Source organism: Xenia sp. Carnegie-2017, unplaced genomic scaffold, assembly GCF_021976095.1.
Source record: "Xenia sp. Carnegie-2017 unplaced genomic scaffold, XeniaSp_v1 HiC_scaffold_6, whole genome shotgun sequence".
NCBI classification, from domain to species: Eukaryota; Metazoa; Cnidaria; class Anthozoa; order Malacalcyonacea; family Xeniidae; genus Xenia; species Xenia sp. Carnegie-2017.
Window position 1 is genome coordinate 6,616,327 of NW_025813526.1, and position 21,543 is coordinate 6,637,869.

General features: G+C 37.8%; 2 protein-coding genes across 2 annotated transcripts in view; one reads left to right on the forward strand and one right to left on the reverse strand.

The window, feature by feature from the left end:
* Positions 1 to 21,543, reverse strand: part of LOC124457027 (ATP-dependent RNA helicase DDX3X-like) — a 51,896-nt gene that overhangs the window by 15,096 nt on the left and 15,257 nt on the right. The window contains exons 11-14 of the mRNA XM_047007327.1: positions 21,022 to 21,182; positions 14,557 to 14,701; positions 13,984 to 14,128; positions 1,209 to 1,390 (exon numbers count right to left, since the gene is read on the reverse strand). Of these exons, the coding sequence (XP_046863283.1) occupies positions 1,209 to 1,390; positions 13,984 to 14,128; positions 14,557 to 14,701; positions 21,022 to 21,182 (633 nt within the window). The remainder of the gene's footprint in view (positions 1 to 1,208; positions 1,391 to 13,983; positions 14,129 to 14,556; positions 14,702 to 21,021; positions 21,183 to 21,543) is intronic.
* Positions 14,890 to 18,752, forward strand: LOC124456835. Its single transcript, XM_047007161.1, has 2 exons — positions 14,890 to 16,098; positions 17,814 to 18,752. Exon 1 carries the CDS (start codon positions 14,939 to 14,941, stop codon positions 16,052 to 16,054), a length of 1,116 nt encoding a protein of 371 aa, XP_046863117.1. The 5' UTR covers positions 14,890 to 14,938; the 3' UTR covers positions 16,055 to 16,098; positions 17,814 to 18,752.

Consider the following 21,543-nt stretch of genomic DNA (forward strand, 5'->3'; position numbering starts at 1 on the left):
CGCTTCTCTCCGTGTTAAGACTATGACGTCACAAACCTTTGCTGATTGCAAATATTCAAAATGGCCGATTTTAATGGCGGACATAAAAATTAGACATTTCAATTGTTCATAACTCCCTCGTTATATTATTATTTTCGCTTACATTTTGCGAAAGCAACAATTGATATGTGTTTAAACTATTGAATGCTAAAATCGATGATTTTTTAACTTTAAGTTTTCGTCATAGAACCACTTTAAAGTGTGATTATAGCTACTAAACCGAATCCTATTTATACGATGCAATCAATAAACGCGAGCTTTTTAAATTAATTTAATTATGTTCATTTACGTCATCGTCAATTTAAGAACGCAATTTTGATTAGAGATCAGATTAGTCATCATTGGACTGATAACTATAACAACCATTGCAATTGGTAATTGGATAAGCTATGACCTTTCCATGCTCGGGCACTGCAGCTAAGGCTAAAGGCTTCTGTTATAACCATGATCAAGCAAATAATATCAAGTTTCGTAAACTAGTTAAGGGTATTTTAAATAATTATTCGTGTGATTAAGAATAAAAGATGTTTACTGTGTTTGCACAGGGGTTATGAAAATCTAGCAGACCTTTAGAAGAACTTGAGAGATGATCAATGCAAGCCTAAGACCGAAGGTCGAGGGTTGCAGCTGCTTAAAAGTTGTCACAAACGTCTACGAGGTTATTGTAGACACATTCGGCGTCTCTACAATGCATATAAAAATGCATCAGCTGGAAAAACGTCAATATATTACTCTGCAGGCAAGATTTGCCAACAGATTTAGTGGAAAAAGGTAGTTAAAGACTTCCTCAAATGGTTCACCGGACAGTAAATTTGCCACGATAAATACATAATATAAGCGAGGAATTTGTTTCCGTGAAGCAATCTCAAACAAGCCTGAGCACGAAAATGACGGAACACACAGGATTAAAATAAGGCATATGGTGTTCAAGAGATTAAAACTTCAGGAAATTTGGTCTATGTGTATGCAAAGCAGTTTCTATATCGTGGCTTATGTTTGTGCCATATTTAAACCAAATGTTTTATAGCTAACTGCATTTTATTTGCGTCCTATTTTAGGGCAAGCTATTTCAAAAGTGGTTCTCGGAAAAAAAATTCTTTCTAAAAAGAAAGAAGGAGCTATAGACAAACACTTGCTTTACATTATCAGACTTGACATAACAAACTCACCGCAGTGGCCACAAGAATTGGAGTTCTACCACTCCGAAATGATTGCAGTGAATCTTCCCGCTCACGCTGGGAGCGATCGCCGTGAATGGACGTTGCAGGATATTTCTCACGATATAAGTAATCTTCCAATGCATCCGCTCCTTTCTTCGTCTCCACGAACACCAACGTCAATGAGTCAGGACCTAAAAATAAACACATCGTTGTCGAAGACAATAAAACCTCATTTTCTCGTAGCTATATATATATATAAATCCCCTGAAGAGTGAGCAATCACAAAACAGGCTTGTCGGGATGAAAATGTAGTTTTTGTGTATTTTCTTCTTCTTATCAATATATTTATATATATATTTATATATATATTTTTAACCGTACGTCCTGTGTCCCAAGTGCAGGAGTCACCATTTTATTATGGTGATAGCCGGGAGGGCACATTGTATATACACTTTGTATATATATTAATAATAATAAGAAAATACACAAAAACTACAATTTCATCCCGACAAGCCTGTTTCGTGATTGCTCACTCTTCAGGGGATTTAATGAATAAAATACTTAAATGCTTAAAATATATATACAAGACGACGGAAGTTAGTGTATTAATCAAGGTGTATAGTTTCAAGTTAGATGACGGAAGTTAGAGTATTAATTAAGGTGTATGGTAACAAATTACATAGGAGTGTTTTGGATCTATGGCGACAAGAGGAAACAAGTTCGTTGCGTTTATTGAGGGATGATTTGGATGGTTGGTAGAGGATGAAGAATTTTTCTTTGAGGCAAAGGTTGCATCTTTTACTGGTGCTGTTGTATGGTTTGCTGTGTGTGATGATGTTCCATGAGATGTCGTGGTTGATATTGCTGTCTTTAAGGGTCCAAATGTGCTTACTGAGCTCGGTCGAGTTTCTTAATTTTTTGTGGCGGAAAGAGGCAGTGTGATTTCTATGTCTACTCTTAAATTCGTTTTCTGTAAGTCCAATGTACGTCTCAGTTGTGTTATTGTCTTTGCGTTTTACGGTAGCTTGGTAAACAACGGATGACTGCAGGCAGTTTCCGTTAAGTGGGCAGTTTTGTTTTTGTCGGCAGTTGCATGTTTTTGTAAGTGTCTTTTTGTTCGCGGTGTTGTCGTTAGTTTTGTCTGATGTTCTCAGTATATGTTTGTTATGGTTGTTGATTATTTGTTCGATATTGTTCATGCAGCTGTAGCTGAGTTTGATGGTGTTACGGTTGAATATTTTCCTGAGTTTATGGTCTATGGGGAAGTGTTTGTCGATTAATGAAAGGAATTTGTGGCCAATGTTCGTGTAGACGTTTTTGCTGAATGGAGGGTTGTACCAAAGTATATTTTGTCGAAGTCTGTTTTTCCGTTTGGTAGTAGCGTCTGAGTCGAATTTTAGTGTGTATCGGTATCCGTTTTCGTCGAGTGCTTTTTGGTATGGTGCAGTTATTTGTTCAAATGATGCTTTGTCGGTGTCGCAGAATTCACTGAGTTCGTCCAGAAAATTGATCTGCACTCTGATTCGGTTTGTTTTATGGAGTTTATTAGCAATGAACAATCAACAAAATCTCCCCGACTATTACAAATTTGAGTCTATTTATATGTTTACATTTCGTGACTTACGTGCACTACTACAACATGAATTAATTAAGAGAGAAAATACTTAGGAAGTGTTAAGTATATACACCCTAATTTTTAATTATAATTTTGGCACACATAAAACTCTGCATGGGAACTTATAAAATCCGGCATGCAATAAAAAATATAAATGAAATATCCTAAATTATACAACACTCTCCCTCCCTTGACTCACTCAGGAGTCAAGCTTCGCCCTAACCTTCCACCTGGCGTCCAAAGCCGCCTTTCTCTTAGTCTTCTCCTTACATCCGCTAACTATATCCTCCTTAACAACCCCTTCAACCTTACTCTCGTCTTTAACCTCAACTGGATATAAATGCTGAATCGCTCTATTCAACACCTGGCGACGACCGTTTGTCAACACGCAAACCTTTGCACCACGAACGACCTTATCCTTGCCACAAATCAATTCCTGAATCACACCTGTCTTCCACTCCCCCCTTTTCTTACCCTGCTCAAACACAATGACCACATCCCCTGGCTTAATTATCGCCGACTGTTTGTCTGCCATCCCAACCTTATGAAATTCCCGAAGATTCGTGAGATACTCCCGTTTCCACCTGCTCCAAAAATGCTCCAGTATGGTACTTAAATGTTTGAATCGTGTCCTAGTGTTTGTTCTAGTCGAATCTTGTCCTAAATCATTAATTTTTGAGTCCTTGCTATCGGGTAATGTCACGATGCGCCTACCATAGACTAAATGTGCAGGAGTGAGTACTTCACTATTCACTTCCTCGTACTCATACGTTAAGGGCTAGAATTCAATTTAGCTTCAACTTCAGCTAGAACAGTTGTCAGTTCGTCGAAAGTAAGTTTTGCATTGCCCATAACTTTCCTTAAACAGACTTTCACTAGCCCTATCATCCTTTCGAAAAACCCTCCCCACCATGGGGCCCTCTTTAGGTTAAATCGCCACTCAATGTTCTTAGCGCTAAGGCAATTATCTACTTCTTCGCATTGAAATAAGTCTCGCAACGTCTTTTTTGCGGCTTTAAATGTTTTGCGTTGTCAGAAACAATAAGTTTCGGTGTACCAAACCTTGCAAAAAATCTTCTTAAACAGCGCAGAAATGTCGCTGCACTCAAATCGTGCACTAACTCTAAGTGAACCGCGCGTGTCACAAAGCAGGTGAACAGCGCAATGTACACCTTGCTCATACTTGCCTTTCTTTTTACGTACAAAGGTCCTGCAAAATCTACGCCTGAATTTTCAAATGGTGCGGCTCTCCTAACCCTAAACTCTGGTAACGCTGCTTGCTTTATTTGTGTACACGGCTTACTGTTCCATCGTTTACAAGCTACACATCCACCGCTCACTCTCTTAACTTCCTGTCTGCCCTTGGGTACCCAATACTTCGACCTCAGTTGCGCCAACGTGCTCCGAACTCCCCCATGCATAACAGATTCATGACACTGCCTTATCACTAGCTCTGTGAAATACTGTCTCCTAGGCAAAACAATCGGCTCTCTAGCTTCTGCCTCTGCAAATTGGATTCACCCAATCTTCCCGTACAATGCAGTATCCCGTTCATTTCTATCAGTCCGTACTGTCTTTCTAACTGCTTAAACTCGGGTTGCTCTCGTAACTCTAGCTGGGCTGACTTTATCCACTCGCATTCTCCATCATTCATTTCGCTCGCTTTTATTGGTCCGGTAAAAATTTCTAATCGTAGTTTTTTTTTGTTTGAAATTATAGACGAATCTCTTCACCCACGCAGTAACTCTTAACAGCCGTGTAAGTGTGCTGTATTTACTTATGCTAATGACATTGCCAATTCCAAACAATGACCCTGCGCTTATGATTAGGTTAACAACAAATGACCTTTTCTCTTCAACCTTGCTGTCTACTGTGGGAACTATCTCCTTCGCCATAGGATAATGCCTTGGACTACCCCGCAACCAAGACGGTCCTGACCACCAAACCTCCGCGTTCTTTAACTCAGTCATCAAGACCCCTCGCGACCCTAAATCTGCAGGGTTTTCCTTACCTGGACAATGACTCCACTCTGTTTTTGAACGAAGCCTTAATATTTCGTCAACTCTATGCTGAACAAATTGCTTCCAATTGCCTGAGTTGACTATCCAATACAAAACAGTCATACTATCAGTCCAATACTTAACACCCTCAAAATTATACTCTGACTCTAACGCTTTCCTGACTGCAGGTTCCTACGAGTTCGCATGTCTCAGCTCCGTCGAAGCTACCCATTGTGACGTCGAATGTTGAGTTATATTTCTTTTGCCAGGGTTGTTGGTTGTGTATAAGGAATGAATTCTTAGCGTGTATAATGATGTTTTTTTCGGCGTTTGTGATGTTGTCGTAGGTTGAGGCAAAATCCAGTGCTTTGTTTAGTAGGTCTTGATTAATGGATGGATAAAAGTCTACGATGTCGAAGGATATGAAGGTGACGTTTTTTTTTGTGTTTGATAGATTTGAACCACTGGATCACAGATGATGAGTTTTTCCATTGGTTGTATGAGGTTGTTTTTATGATGTTGCTGTTAATTCTGTCCAGTATTTTCTTGCTGATTTTACCAACTTCAGATTTTGTTGGGTTGATAAGTCGGCAGGTTGGTTTATTCGTAAAGTTTGGTTTATGGTCTTTGAGTGTTATGAATGCATTTTTATGGGCAGTGGCTTCTACTCTGTCAGATATACCACTGTCACATATATCACTATGTATATATATATATATATATATAGGAAGTTTATAATTTATGATTTTCCGTATAAAACAGTGCTCGATGCCCAAGAGCAGAGCGTGAATATGTGTAGTGGTGTTGAGAAAAATACACAAAAACTACAATTTCATCCCGACAAGCCTGTTTCGTGATTGCTCACTCTTCAGGGGATTTAATGAATAAAATACTTAAATGCTTAAAATATATATACAAGATGATGACGGAAGTTAGTGCATTAATCAAGGTGTATGATTTCAAGTTAGATGACGGAATTTAGAGTATTAATTACGGTGTATGGTTACAAATTACATAGGAGTGTTTTGGATCTATGGCGACAAGAGGAAACAAGTTCGTTGCGTTTACCTACTAAACAAAGCACTGGATTTTGCCTCAACCTACGACAACATCACAAACGCCGAAAAAAACATCATTATACACGCAAAGAATTCATTCCTTATTCACAACAAACAACCCTGGCAAAAGAAATATAACTCTACATTCGACGTCACAATGGGTAGCTTCGACGGAGCTGAGACATGCGAACTCGTAGGAAGCTACCTCCTTTCTCAACTACAAAACATCACAACAGACATAGGACTTTATCGAGACGACGGACTTGCCATTTCAAACACCACACCACGAGAAACAGAGAACATTAAAAAGGAAATATGCCGGATATTCAACAACAATGGACTACGCATAACTATTGAAGCAAACAAAAAAATCATCAACTTCCTTGACATCACCTTCAATCTTAACAATTTTTCATATCGCCCTTACACAAAACCCAACTCTTCTCTCCAATACGTCCACAGCGAAAGCAACCATCCACCAACCATAACGAAGAACATACCCGACGCCATCAACAAACGTCTATCTTCACTATCATCCGACAAAGCATCATTTGACCAAATAACTGCACCATACCAAAAAGCACTCGACGAAAACGGATACCAATACACATTAAAATTCGACTCAGACGCTACTACCAAACGGAAAAACAGACTTCGACAAAATATACTTTGGTACAACCCTCCATTCAGCTGAATGTAAAACGTCTACACGAACATTGGCCACAAATTCCTTTCATTAATCGACAAACACTTCCCCATGGACCATAAACTCAGGAAAATATTCAACCGTAACACCATCAAACTCAGCTACAGCTGCATGAACAATATCGAACAAATAATCAACAACCATAACAAACATATATTGAGAACATCAGACAAAACTAACGACAACACCGCGAACAAAAAGACACTTACAAAACATGCAACTGCCGACAAAACAAAACTGCCCACTTAACGGAAATTGCCTGCAGTCATCCGTTGTTTACCAAGCTACTGTAAAACGCAAAGACAATAACACAACTGAGACGTACATTGGACTTACAGAAAACGAATTTAAGACTAGACATAGAAATCACACTGCCTCTTTCCGCCACAAAAAACTACGAAACTCGACCGAGCTCAGTAAGCACATTTGGACCCTTAAAGACAGCAATATCGACCACGACATCTCATGGAGCATCATCACACACAGCAAACCATACAACAGCACCAGTAAAAGATGCAACCTTTGCCTCAAAGAAAAATTCTTCATCCTCTACCAACCATCCAAATCATCCCTCAATAAACGCAACGAACTTGTTTCCTCTTGTCGCCATAGATCCAAAACACTCCTATGTAATTTGTAACCATACACCGTAATTAATACTCTAAATTCCGTCATCTAACTTGAAATCATACACCTTGATTAATGCACTAACTTCCGTCATCATCTTGTATATATATTTTAAGCATTTAAGTATTTTATTCATTAAATCCCCTGAAGAGTGAGCAATCACGAAACAGGCTTGTCGGGATGAAATTGTAGTTTTGTGTATTTTCTCAACACCACTACACATATATATATATATATATATATATATATGTAGGAAGTTTATAATTTATGATTTTCCGTATAAAACAGTGCTCGATGCCCGAGAGCAGAGCGTAAATATTGATAAGAAGAAAATACACAAGAACTACAATTTCATCACGACAAGCCTGTTTCGTGATTGCTCACTCTTCAGGGAATTGCTCACTCTTCAATCCTAACCCTAACCCCATCGAGCACTGTTTTATACGGAAAATCATAAATTATAAACTTCCTATGTATATATATATATATATTTGAAAATTGGTAACCCAGGCATATTATGATAATGATAAGGATTCTCTGGATTTGTTTTAAATTTTTATTAAGCTTTCAACTCGGTGCTTCGAGCCTTCGTCAGAATGTGACAATATATTATTTACAAAGATTTTGTAGGCGTTTGGAGCGTCTGATTGGTGGGTTAGTTGTTGAGTTGATATTATTGGATGGTATAAGATGCGTTGTCATGGTTTCGGGTGTATGGATTGCGTTAATGAAATTTGAGTGTTTTATTTTAGTCGTTGTGTTATTAGTTTGTTGTTTTGGTTTTGTCTTTAATTGTGAATAGATGATGGGGATGTCAATATGTCTGTTAATTGTGTTGTTGTCTTTGCTGTACCATGCCTCTTTGAATTCTCGTGCGTGTTTTGTCTGTGCGCGTCCAAGAAGTTGTGTTTTTGTCCAGTCAAATGTGTGGTTGGTATCGTAGGTATGTTCTGCTGGTAGTGATTTTGGGTCGCGTCGTTTGATGGCATTCTTGTGTTCAGTGAGTCTTGATGGCATTCTTGTGTTCAGTGAGTCTATATATATATAAAATGAACTAAAATAAAATGGACAATTGTTTGCTGTCGCTACTCAGAGTTTCACGCCGTAGGGCGATCTTCAGGCAACTGACAGATAATATTTTATTTGCTGACTATATACATCGACTAAAAGGTGTTAAGTTACATGACGGCATGCACTAAACATATCGGAACGTTTATTTAAAATGTTCTTTTTACGTCCTTTCAGGATAAGTAGCCTTTCTTCAAGGCAAAGACGGCAGGTTCTTTGGTTTTTGTTCGGAGGTGGAAGTTGTTTGATGAAGTCCCATTTAATGTTGTAGTTACGTTTGTTTTCTTTCAGTGTCCACGTGTATTTAGAAAGTTCTGTCTCGTTGCGGTATTTAATGTTCGTAATTGATTTAATGTGGTTTCGATATCGTGTCTTAAAAGCGCATGCAGTAACACCTATGTAAGTTTTTGTTTCGTTGTTGTCAGTCGTTGTCACGTCGGCTTTGTAAATCACGTTGGGTTTCAGGCAATTGCCATTTGTCGGGCATAGATGTTTCTGTCTGCAGTTACATATGTTTAGTGCATGCCGTCATGTAACTTAACACCTTTTAGTCGATGTATATAGTCAGCAAATAAAATATTATCTGTCAGTTGCCTGAAGATCGCCCTACGGCGTGAAACTCTGAGTAGCGACAGCAAACAATTGTCCATTTTATTTTAGTTCATTTTATCTTACGCTCTTCTAATATATAGAATATTGAGCGCTCTTTTATCCAGGAATATTATCCATAATAATATATATATATATATATGTGTGTAGTGGTGTTGAGAAAAATCACAAAACTACAGATTCATCCCGACAAGCCTGTTTCGTGATTGCTCACTCTTCAGGGAATCCCCTTGTAGTTTTGTAATATTCAACCGTAACACCATCAAACTCAGCTACAGCTGCATGAACAATATCGAACAAATAATCAACAACCATAACTAACATATACTGAGAACATCAGACATAACTAACGACAACACCGCGAACAAAAAGACACTTACAAAAACATGCAACTGCCGACAAAAACAAAACTGCCCACTTAACGGAAATTGCCTGCAGTCATCCGTTGTTTACCAAGCTACTGTAAAACGCAAAGACAATAACACAACTGAGACGTACATTGGACTTACAGAAAACGAATTTAAGACTAGACATAGAAATCACACTGCCTCTTTCCGCCACAAAAAACTACGAAACTTGACCGAGCTCAGTAAGCACATTTGGACCCTTAAAGACAGCAATATCGACCACGACATCTCATGGAACATCATTACACACAGCAAACCATACAACAGCACCAGTAAAAGATGCAACCTTTGCCTCAAAGAAAAATTCTTCATCCTCTACCAACCATCCAAATCATCCCTCAATAAACGCAACGAACTTGTTTCCTCTTGTCGCCATAGATCCAAAACACTCCTATGTAATTTGTAACCATACACCGTAATTAATACTCTAACTTCCGTCATCTAACTTGAAACTATACACCTTGATCAATACACTAACTTCCGTCATCATCTTGTATATATATTTTAAGCATTTAAGTATTTTATTCATTAATCCCCTGAAGAGTGAGCAATCACGAAACAGGCTTGTCGGGATGAAATTGTAGTTTTTGTGTATTTTCTTCTTCTTATCAATATTTACGCTCTGCTCTTAGGCATCGAGCACTGTTTTATACGGAAAATCATAAATTATAAACTTCCTATACTTTGTATATATATATATATATATATTCAAAGTGAGTTTTATTGAGCTTCTACTCTGTCAAAAAAAAAAAAAAATAAAAAAATAAAAGAAAAGTTAAGATAAGATAATTTCGATTTTTTTATTGAGCTTTCGACTCGTTGCTTCGAGCCTTCATCAGAATGAAAAATATTTATTTAAACGTGCTTTTTAGCTTGGAGACGTTTAGAGCGTCTAATTGGATGAGTGGGTGGATTAATGTGATTGCATGGGGTGAAATGCGTTGCCATGGGTTTTGGTGTATTATGAATATGATGGTGTTAATAATATTAGAGTGTAGTGTTTTACTTTTGGTGTATATATAACAATAAAAATAGTACTGGAATAGATGGCATGTAAGATGAAAACAGTTCGCCGCTTACGCAATATATGCAAATAATAATTGGTGCGAAGTATTTAAAAATCAAGCACGATAAATTTATTTTTGTAGGGCCGCATTTGGCGAAGAACTCTAATCTTTTCAGCAAAATATCAGATAAAAACAGATTTAAGAATTCGCCATTTCACCCCGTAACCTCAATTATTATATTTCAGTTTCCCGGCCTAACAACCGGTCACGCCAGAGATTGTCCATTGAACTGCAATTATTTTGCATCTTGAATGTACTTATCTAACTTCCCTGTTCTCTTCGATGTTAGAGATGAAAACACTGTCAGAACCGCTAGCCCTACTCATATCTAACCCGTAACATACATACAGGTGACACTGGTGAGTATGGACACTGCTGTAGACAGGAAAGAAAATGTTAGCGTTTCGTATTGTAACGGTTATTACAACGCACGATATTTATGAAGATGACGAAGCTGAAGAAGAGAATCATGTGATATTACATATCGTAAAGACAAAGCATCAGATGCAAACTGGCGGCAGAAGATCTATGTTGAGTTCAGAGCACATTTATTACATAGGAGACATCATTGTCCATAACGAAAGCTATAAGCGAAAGCTTATATTCACAAACAACAAAAGAGCAACAGATAACGAAATATATAGACACGAATTGGAAGAAAACAAAGGAAGCTGCAAATAATTACCATGCACAGCACAGCAAATGCGAACCAACTTCAAACGGATCATTCATATGTGTGAAAAAGTTGCTTAACTAGAAAAACAGCCACTGTCAACAAGCGCTTTGTGGAAGAAAAAGGATTCGGAAAGTGGTTTGATGCCTTATTTCCGTTGATGAAAGGCAGAAATTCATGCCAGCCGGAACAATCCATAGAACCATCAGCAGCCCCAAGTGAAAGTTCGCCAAGTACACCTTTTCATGAGTATGATGTTGATGGTAAAGAAGGTGAAGATGTTGATGAAACTCATAATAAACAAAATAAACAAGAGAAACACTTCAAGAACATGTTTATTCCTGTAAGGAAAAGAAAAAAAGAAAGAACAATAATGCAGAGTAAGTCGGTAAAGTATTGAAACTTGTGGAGACATTGACTAAATCTGATGCGAAAAATATTTTGAAATTTATGCGGAAAGATGTTGAGAGGTGAAGCTATAGTGTTTCTAAAGATTTTTTCAAACAAAAATAATAGAGTGCAAATTCAAGGCTTTCCTGCGCAGCTAACATTTCATGCAGGAAGTCCCTCAGCCCAACAAGTTTATTTATATGGAACACCTCAATCGACTAGGAGAGATCAAACTACACCCCGAACCTTCCCTCGTGGTTACGAAGGCAACAGTATGCAAGCTGGGGAAAGAAGATCACAAATGAGCTCATTAACAAAACTTTGACTTGAACTATGAAATGTTCAACTTAATTATGCACAAAGTAATTACTTTGTTATTTGTAATTATATTTTTGTATATATTTAGCTTCCATCAAGTTAGAGTGTATACTGAGGTTTGTTCAATCAATGGCGCTTTCTGTGCTCTTGCTTTTCTGCCAAAAGTTTTCCTTTCAAAACAGACAGAAGTTGGTTCGCATTTGCTGTGCTGTGCATGGTAATTATTTCTACAGAGCTTTCTTTGACCTTCTGACAGCTGATCATGTTAAGCATGCCTCTTACGACATCCAGGTCGTGCCGTTATATTTATGGGTCAGAAAACACGTCAAGCTATTTAGGTAAGGACTCATTATGCTCAATGCAAAGATTATGCAAGACTTTACAAGCTAAAGTTTATAAGTGGTTTTTTCACTGCACTCACACTCTTGGAGTCACACACGAAATCTTCCTTTTACCTGACCGTACACCCATTCAGAACCATCTTTGCTCGTGATAAACGATAATTAAAGTATCTCTCTTGAGGTGTAAGATTAGCATTGGTATAGGGTTTCATGTTTTGGGATATTTATGGAACGGCAGTGTATTCAGTGAGATCTTTCCACAGGTTGGTTGTATGGAGGATAAAGCCAAGCGCACACGAAAGCGATGTGCTTAGCAAAATGTTATTCGTGCCAAGTGGCGTAAGCAAGTTGCTCTCGTGTGCGCGTGCTGTTTCCGACGACTGTTGCCATTCCAGGGAGGACTGGCAAATATCTAACATGTTTGATATTTTTTGCCACGCGTGGCGAAATGCTTTGTCGATTTGTCCGTGTGCGGCGTCTTGAAGCAAATTGCTTTTGTGTTTCCAATACAGCGCTTGCTCAATAAATTTCGTATCAAACCAAAATAGCGGCCCCGACTGAACAAAATGATTCAGTCGAAGAAGCAATTTCAGATGATAAACTTTTGTCTCCGTTTAAATCTGCTGATCGAAGGCCAGAGATCAACTAGTTTATCATCTAAAGTATTGGAAACACAAAAGCAATTTGCTTCAAGACGCCGAACACGGACAAATCGACAAAGCATTTCGCCACGCGTGGCAAAAAACATCAAACATGTTAGATATTTGCCAGTCCTGCCTGGAATGGCCAAAGTCTTCGGAAACAGCACGCGCACACGAGAGCAACTTGCTTACGCCACTTGGCACGAATGACATTTTGCTGAGCACATAGCTTTCGTGTGCGCCGGGCTTAAGAGCATCATAGGTATTTCCAGGAAACCCAGCATATGGCCAAACTAACCTACATTTAGCATCAGCGAGACCCATTAATACAATTAAATGAAAATTTTTAAACTTATGATACCCTTTTGCTGCCTCAGGACCTCCTTCAGGACATTCAAAAGAAATGTAGCAACCACAAATTGTAGGCCAACAGCATGTTGCCACATTCCTTCCATATCAGCGACTTTGGTTTCAGTTGCTGCTCAGTAGCTGGAAAATGAGAGGTAACAGAATCTTTCCTGAACCACTAATGCTTCACAAAGTTCGATTATTATCTTCTGAAATGTAGCAATTCCAAGACAAAACATGGCTGACAGTGAATAATAGTCACAACGTATTAGTCTTAAATGCACATGGCCAAACGACAAAAAAGCGACACTGCTGAGCGTTCAGTTATACGATTTTTTCCAATTTGTTTTCAATTCTTCACAGAATAAAAGCAAAATGATTCTTAGAGAGACGAAAACTGAGTAAATCGCCCAAATAGAGTCCCACCAGTAGGTCCATATTGATGTTCTTTGAAGAGAACGACTGAAACGGATTCGAGAAATCTCAGACTTCTCAAAAAAAATATATTATGTAATAACAGGCACAGCTGAACGACATTTCTCCTTTTAGAAATAATATGTAGCAGTAAACTGAACTTCTTTTATCTCCTCTCTCGTGTAATTTTTAAAATTTGTTGCACAATAATAGCCTTTCTGTGAGCCACCATTTTTTGAAGGAAGGTAAGTTTCTGCGTATACTAACTCAACGAATTGAATTCGACGAAATATCGTCTTATAAACTGAGCTTACCACTTCTGCTAAATTTTCTGAAATTCGAGGTATAAGCTAGGATTAAGAACACTAAGAACACTAGGTACTCTCATAGTTAGTAACAGATTGTCTCGATATCGCTTAGTGCAGGAGAGCTTTTAAAATATTGTGGAATATTTACTAACAATAAAATATTTTCAAATTCTTTATTTCATTGTATGACATACCAGAAGCATTGAGAAGGTCCAACAAGAAAGATCTCTTGTCAACATCATCGACCCAAACGACCTTTTGAGTGATATTTTCGCTTGTTGAACCAACACGTCCAACAGCCAAGAAAATGTAGTTGTCTAAGAAATCACGTGCAAGTACCTTAAAAAAAAGAAGTTAGAACTTGAATCTTGGCGAAATTTTAAGTAGAAAAAAGGCGTGATCCGATATGAGGATTATACATAATGCAGTAAAAAATTTTATATCAGTGAACGTTTTACTGCATTATGAAATTTTAAGTTCTTTAAATACTTCTTAAATGGGTGCGAGAAATATTTTTTGTGGGTAGCTTATACACGCAGACTAACAATACAATCTTGCCGTTTTCGATTTGCAGCAATTAAGTTTTACGAGGTTTGCAGCTAAATTATATAGCTATATTAAAAAACAGCTTTACAAATTTAGTAACTTCACTCGTCAATTATTCCTCAAAATTTACTTTTCACATTAAGGAATTGAAAATATCATTTAACCTGTCCTTAAAAATCAACTTTAGGTGGCCAACCAGCCATTTCAAGAGAAAGGCGTACCTGAATTTCCTTTGGAAATGTAGCACTAAACATGAGGGTTTGCCTTTGGCCTGTTTTTGGCATCGAGTCCTTCTCGACAATTCTACGAATTTGGTGTTCAAATCCCATGTCCAACATGCGATCTGCTTCATCCAAAACCAAGAACCTTTAAGAAAATGGGTTCATGTCATATGAAAAAATTACTAAATAGTTGTCTTTTTCCCAGAGTGAACTTTTTCATCAAAAAGTTTAAGTATAACAGAGATTCTACTTCGTCATTTGACTACGTCACTAAGGAGTCATGTGAGATATGCGCACGCAGATCGAGGAATCAGTTGCCCGCGTACTCTTCGAGCGAACGGTTGTTTTTATCGAATAAAATCTCAACAAAGGAGCGAAAATCATGGCATCAGATGACGAATTGGAAAGACGGCTATTGGAAGAAGAGCCAAGCGGTATGAAAGAAGCGACACCACCAGGGATAGCAATGCCAGAAGTGTTGGCTAGTCTCGTCGACAAAGTAGAGAAAATGTCAAGCAAAATTATCAACATGGACAGTTCCATTAAACGGTTGCAGTCCGACAGTCAGGATCCTTGCTTGAACGAAGGACCAAGCAAAAAACGACGTGTAACTTCACTAATGGAAATAGACAAAGGTTACACTGTCGGTGATGCAGAAGGATTGCATCGAGAAAGTGAACCTGATGCCGACTCGGCAAATGAAGGTAGTATAAGCGCCACATGTGTTCGACGCGAACATGACGCTCTGCTACAAGAAATCTCGCACGACTTGGAGCAAGAAGAGGAGGTTGGCGAAAATATAAACCAGCAACTTGCTGATATTGTCAACAAACGATGGTCAAACAAGCTCCCAGAAGCAAAACAAAAAGAAAAAATGGAAAAGTATTCAAGACCAAGTAATTGTGAAAAATTTATTGTCCCTCGCGTTAACGCTGAGATATGGGACAAGCTTGACAATAAGACCAAGCACAACGACCTTCGCACTGCTAACACGCAGAAAACAATAGCGAAGGTTGGCGCCGTACTGTCTTTCACGACAGACAAATTGCTACAAATACGTAGTAAAGAATCACCAGACGTTGATAAACTGATCACAATGAATACCGATGCCTTGGCACTTCTTGGCCACACAATGTGTGAACTATCAATGCGTCGACGCGACGCTATTAGGCCAAATTTAAGCAAGGATTATAGCAGCCTTTGTGCATCACATGTGCCAGTAACGACTTACTCGTTTGGGGATAACCTTCAAACACAACTAAATGATATTAGGGCATCGAACAAGATCAGCAAGGCAACAGTGCCTCAAAGGTTTGATAAGGTCAGGCAGTATGGCCGCCCTCACTCTCATGGTACCAACAATTCCTCCTCACAGGGAAAACCAAGAAAGAACCATTTTTTATCCAACAATCTGAATTGGAAGAAACACCCACCAAGGTCGACATACCCATCGAAAAAGCCATCAACCTTTCCAGTCAAGCAGCAACAATACCAGTAATGGCCAATAGTGAAAGAAACAAAAATATCATGACAAACTTACAGGTCAGTACTTTAGAGAGAGACTTGCCTTTATTAGTCAGGTATTTACACTCACGAGTGAAACGCTTTCAAGCAGGCCAGTTAAGTCACAAACTTTGTGAATGGCGCAAACTCACCTCTGATTCAGAGGTTTTACATACAGTCTTGGGTGAGGAGATTGAATTTAACGCTTTACCTCACCAACTACATGCACCAAAACCCAATACATTCACAACATTCGAGAATGGTTGTGTTGCACAGGAAATAAAAAAAGCTGTTTGCAAAGGGTGTCATAGTTGAATCGGCTCATGAGGCAAATGAATTTATTTCATCCATTTTCTTAAGACCAAAACCTGATGGGTCTCATAGAATGATATTAAATCTCAAAAGTTTAAATAAGTATGTGGTATATAGGCACTTCAAAATGGACTCCATTTGGAATGCTATTAGTCTAATGAAACCAAACTGCTACATGGCATCAGTTGATCTAAAAGATGCCTATTATTCAGTACGTATCTGTGCTGAACATCAGAAATATTTAAAATTCGATTGGAATGGTAAATTATATAAATTTACTTGCTTCCCTAATGGGTTAGCATTAGCACCAAGAAAATTCACAAAATTGCTTAAGCCTGTGTACTCATCATTACGGAAAAAGGGTCATATATCATCACCTTATATTGATTATTCCATTTTGATAGGTGATAACTTTAATGACTGTGCAGCAAACATTGTTGAGACAGATAAAGTTTTAGACAACTTAAATTTTGTCACTCACCCTGAAAAATCTGTGTTAATACCAACACAAAAAATTGTATTTCTTGGTTTTATTCTAAATTCAATAACTATGACTGTTTCTTTGACACCAGAAAAAGCAAAGAAGGTAAAATTGGCTGTTACCCACCTACACTCTTGCAGGATACCTCAAATAAGAGAGGTTGCCCAGGTTATTGGGTTTATTACCTCTACATTTGCAGGGGCAATGTATGGGCCCTTATATTTTCGGATTACAGAGGGTGAGAAAGCGGAAGCCCTAAAACAATGTAAGGGAAATTATGATACTCACATGCAGTTATCCTCTAGCGCAAAAAAGGAGCTGGAATGGTGGATAAACAATGTAGAAAGATCAAACAATCTGATCTCTAGACCAGAGCCGCATGTAACTATGTCCACAAATGCATCTAAAGTGGGCTGGGGGTGTGCTATAAATAACATTAAAACTGGAGGGCTCTGGACTCAGGAAGAGAGTCAATCTCATATTAACTATTTAGAAATGCTGGCAGTGTATTTTGGTCTCAAGTCACACCAAAATCTATTACGAAAATGCATGTAAAAGTACTAGTTGATAACACTACGGTTCAAAATACCCTAAACAAAATGGGAACAAGTCACTCTCCATTATTGAACAGTCTTATCAAAACTATATGAGACTGGTGCATTGTTAATGAGGTTTGGATCACAGTTGCCCGTATTCCTGGCAAGGAGAATGTCGATGCAGACAGGGAATCTCGGAAGGCCAGGCGCACCACTGAGTGGTGCCTGAATAAACACATATTTCATAGGGCTTGTACGAAACTAAATGTAAAGCCAAACATTGACCTTTTTGCCTCCAGAATTAATTGCCAATTAAAGCCATACATTTCATATACCCCAGACCCGGAAGCAATTGCAGTCAATGCTTTCCATCATTCATGGCTGGGTTATCAATTTTACGCGTTTCCACCTTTATGTTTGATTAGTCAGGTGCTACAAAAGATTCAAAAAGAGAAGTCGGAGGGACTGCTTATTATACCAAAGTGGCCAACCCAATCCTGGTGGCCAGTAGCAATGAATGCTGATGCAGTCACCAATCTTGCTACCACAAACACCATCAACACTAATTCTTCCCAGCAACCCATTGGAGAAACATCCTCTTCACGAGAAATTAGTGCTAGTAGTGTGTCACTTATCAGGAAACAGTTCAAAGACCGAGGACTTTCGACAACAGCTGTGGAAGTCCTGGAATCAGCATGGAGAGCAGGCACACGAAAGCAATATGAAGGGCATTTGGAAAGATGGAGACAATATTGTTATCAACGGCATATCAATCCCTTTTCTCCCACTGTAGAAGAAGGGATAAACTTCCTTGCGGAGTTGTTCAAAAAAGGGCTTGGGTACAGTGCACTAAATACTGCAAGGAGTGCGCTATCATCGATAGCAAGTTTATCAGATATTACTAGTTTTGGAACACACCCACTGGTTTGCAGATTCCTTAAAGGAGTCTTCGAAAATCGTCCAGCCTTACCAAGGTACACCTGAATTTGGGATGTACGAATAGTGCTAGAATACTTAAAAACCATGCAGCCAAATGAAACTTTGACACTGAAAAAGCTAACACTTAAACTGACCATGATGTTAGCCCTTATCTCTGCTCAAAGGTGCCAAACCCTTAAAGCCTTATCACTGGACAATATATCTCGGGAGGATGATAAGTATGTATTGACCTTCGACCAATTGTTAAAAACATCTCGGCCTGGGAAACACCTAAAGCCTTTCATAGTTAAGAAATATGACCCAGATGCAACACTTTGTCCATTCAAACTCCTTACTGAGTACATTGAAAGAACAAAAACTATTAGAAGTAATTCCAAACAGTTGTTAATTTGTTTCCAAAAACCGTTTAATGTAGCAAGCACGGACACTATCTCGAGATGGCTTAAAACAATCCTAAAGCTGGCCGGAATAAATGATTTTTCTGGCTACAACACAAGAGCAGCATCCTCGTCAGCTGCAAACAAAGCATCCATATCAATTGAAGCAATTATGGAAGCAGCTGGGTGGTCTAATGCTTCAACATTTCAGAAATATTATAATAAGCCATTAAAAACAAAAGCCGACTTCGGTTGTTCATTATTAAATGGTTCCAATGACTAAGCACGAATTTTTTAATAGTGAGAAGTATAATTATATGTGTTGTTGAAAAAATTGTCAATACATTTGGGATTATGTTAAAGCTCGTGATCACAACACTTTGAATATCTCACATGACTCCTTAGTGACGTAGTCCAATGACGAAATAGAATTTAAAAATTGAACGAGACTTACCTGTAAGTTGAAGTTTGATTGTAATTCTATGAGTTATTGGACAAGGAAACTAAGGAGTCACCCATTATATTGGAGGGATGTTTAGTGTAAAAAATCTTATTGCACCCGCCCTAAATGGTTAATGCTGTTGAAATCACTCGCAGCGTTGAAAACTGATTCCTCGATCTGCGTGCGCATATCTCACATGACTCCTTAGTTTCCTTGTCCAATAACTCATAGAATTACAATCAAACTTCAACTTACAGGTAAGTCTCGTTTAATTTTTAAAATTTACGTGACAGTAAATTTTTCATCCACTTTTTCATGCTTGTTTGAGGACAAAAGAATCTCACCTGATTTGTTCAATTGGGTGAAGAAAAACGAAAATCACAATTTATTCGTATTCCGTTTGTGCTTAAGCCTTTACACAGATTGCATTTGCATGAAAACAACTTAAGCTATAGTCATGACTAATAATAGCAATTCGCAGTACAACTCTGTTTTGACATAATCTTTCATCAAGCTTTCTGTGGGAGCTTCACAACACAATAGAAGCAAAATATATGAAAATATACTACCAAACTGTAAACAACTCATTTTGTAATTGCTCTTAGAACCATACACAAAATTTGGGTTTACGTTTAAGCTTTAATAATGCTTAAGAAATAAGTGATGTTCACTGTGTTTGCACAAACTTATGAAAACCGAGGGGATCTTTGGGAGAACTCGGGAGCAGATCAATGCAATAGAGTTCTCACAAACGTGTCCGAGGTTTGCATAAGCTAGTGAAAACACCACAAAGATCTATTTTTCTTTTATAAAATAACTATATAATGCAAAAAAGACAAATTTAAAACAAACATTTTTGTATTTCCTCTAAAATGTACTGATGATTGACTTGCAAATTCTCTTTGATTGATTGATTGATTTGATTTGACTGGTTGCTTGATCGATTGATTTGATTGGTTGAGCTCAGATTGCTTTGCACAGGTCAAAGCCAACACAGCTGCAGACCAATAACGTAAAAAATTTAATTATATTCTTTTGTTATTTTATTAAATCATTTTAAACTAAAGTTACCAGGTTCTGCAAATAATCAAATTTCGTTAGGTTTTGTCCCTACTATTGTGTCTTCAGTTTAGTCAGGAAATGTGACCTATAGTTTAGCAAGTAGTTTAACCTTTTTGTTGATGTACTTGCGCAAACTGTACAAAGTATTGCTAAGTTGCCGCCTTGAAAAATGTTAAAGCCAGGTATGACGGAAAAATTTGACGAGTCGAATCTCTCCTGTCTGATCTTTAACAAGCATTGGATGAGATTGAGAATGATATCAAAAATTATAGTCACTATAGTTTAACACAGAAGCCTTCAAACTATTTGGTATCGGAAACCATAAAGTTTTCGTGCTTGTGGATGGCAATACATTGCAAATTATCTGTAGACCTAAAAATAACCTTTATAAGGTAAAAAAAGCAGCAAAATTCCTAATTAATATATTGATCAGGGAAAAAAGTTAAACAGGATGTCATCTTAAACAGGATGTCTTGGTTCATGTAACTAGATTATGCTAGGTTGAATACTAATTAATTGCCAGTAAAATTAATCCAAACAAGGTTAAATTTAATTTTTTACAGTGTACTTAAGTGAACTTCAAGTTATTACTAAACTGAAATGGGCAGTCACTCATTTATAAAAATATTTAGCTCAATCAATTCACGGAAAAAAAATTAAACTAAAGATCAGCACAGGACAAGACGATTTTAAATAAAAGGTGAGTCGACAAAAGCATAGTCATAAAATCGTCTACTGGGAAACCACAATACGAAATACTAATTCTTTTGATTGCAAATTTTTAAAGTTGTCATGCACAGTGGCATTTCTTACTTGCAAACATCCAAGCCAATCTTGCCACGATCCAACATGTCCACCAGACGTCCAGGGGTGGCAACAAGAAGATGACAACCGCGGTCAAGATCACGCATTTGTTGGCCAACATCAGCTCCGCCGTAGACGACGGCAGGACGTACGTGAGATCTATACGCAAACTAAAACCCAAAAAATCTTTCTATTATTCTTTAAGCTAGGTTGAACATTTAGAAGAAAAAAATCAAAATTCTGTAATGCACCTATAGAAAGATAATTCACAGAATAATGGCAGATATTTCACAAGGTTTGCGTTAGGTTTAGAACGGCGAGGATCAATGTTGTTCAGACTGGAATTACAATAAAATTTGCAAATTGGCTTGCAGATTTCAAGACTTTCAATAACAGTTCTCTCGCTGGTTCAAAAGTTTGAGTTTTCAAAAGATTAAGAGTTAGCTACACCAGAGAACGTTAAAATACTTAGAATTATCGTAAATTTTTGCATATTTTGCGCGTGTCTTAGGTTAAAGAACTTTTTCCAAG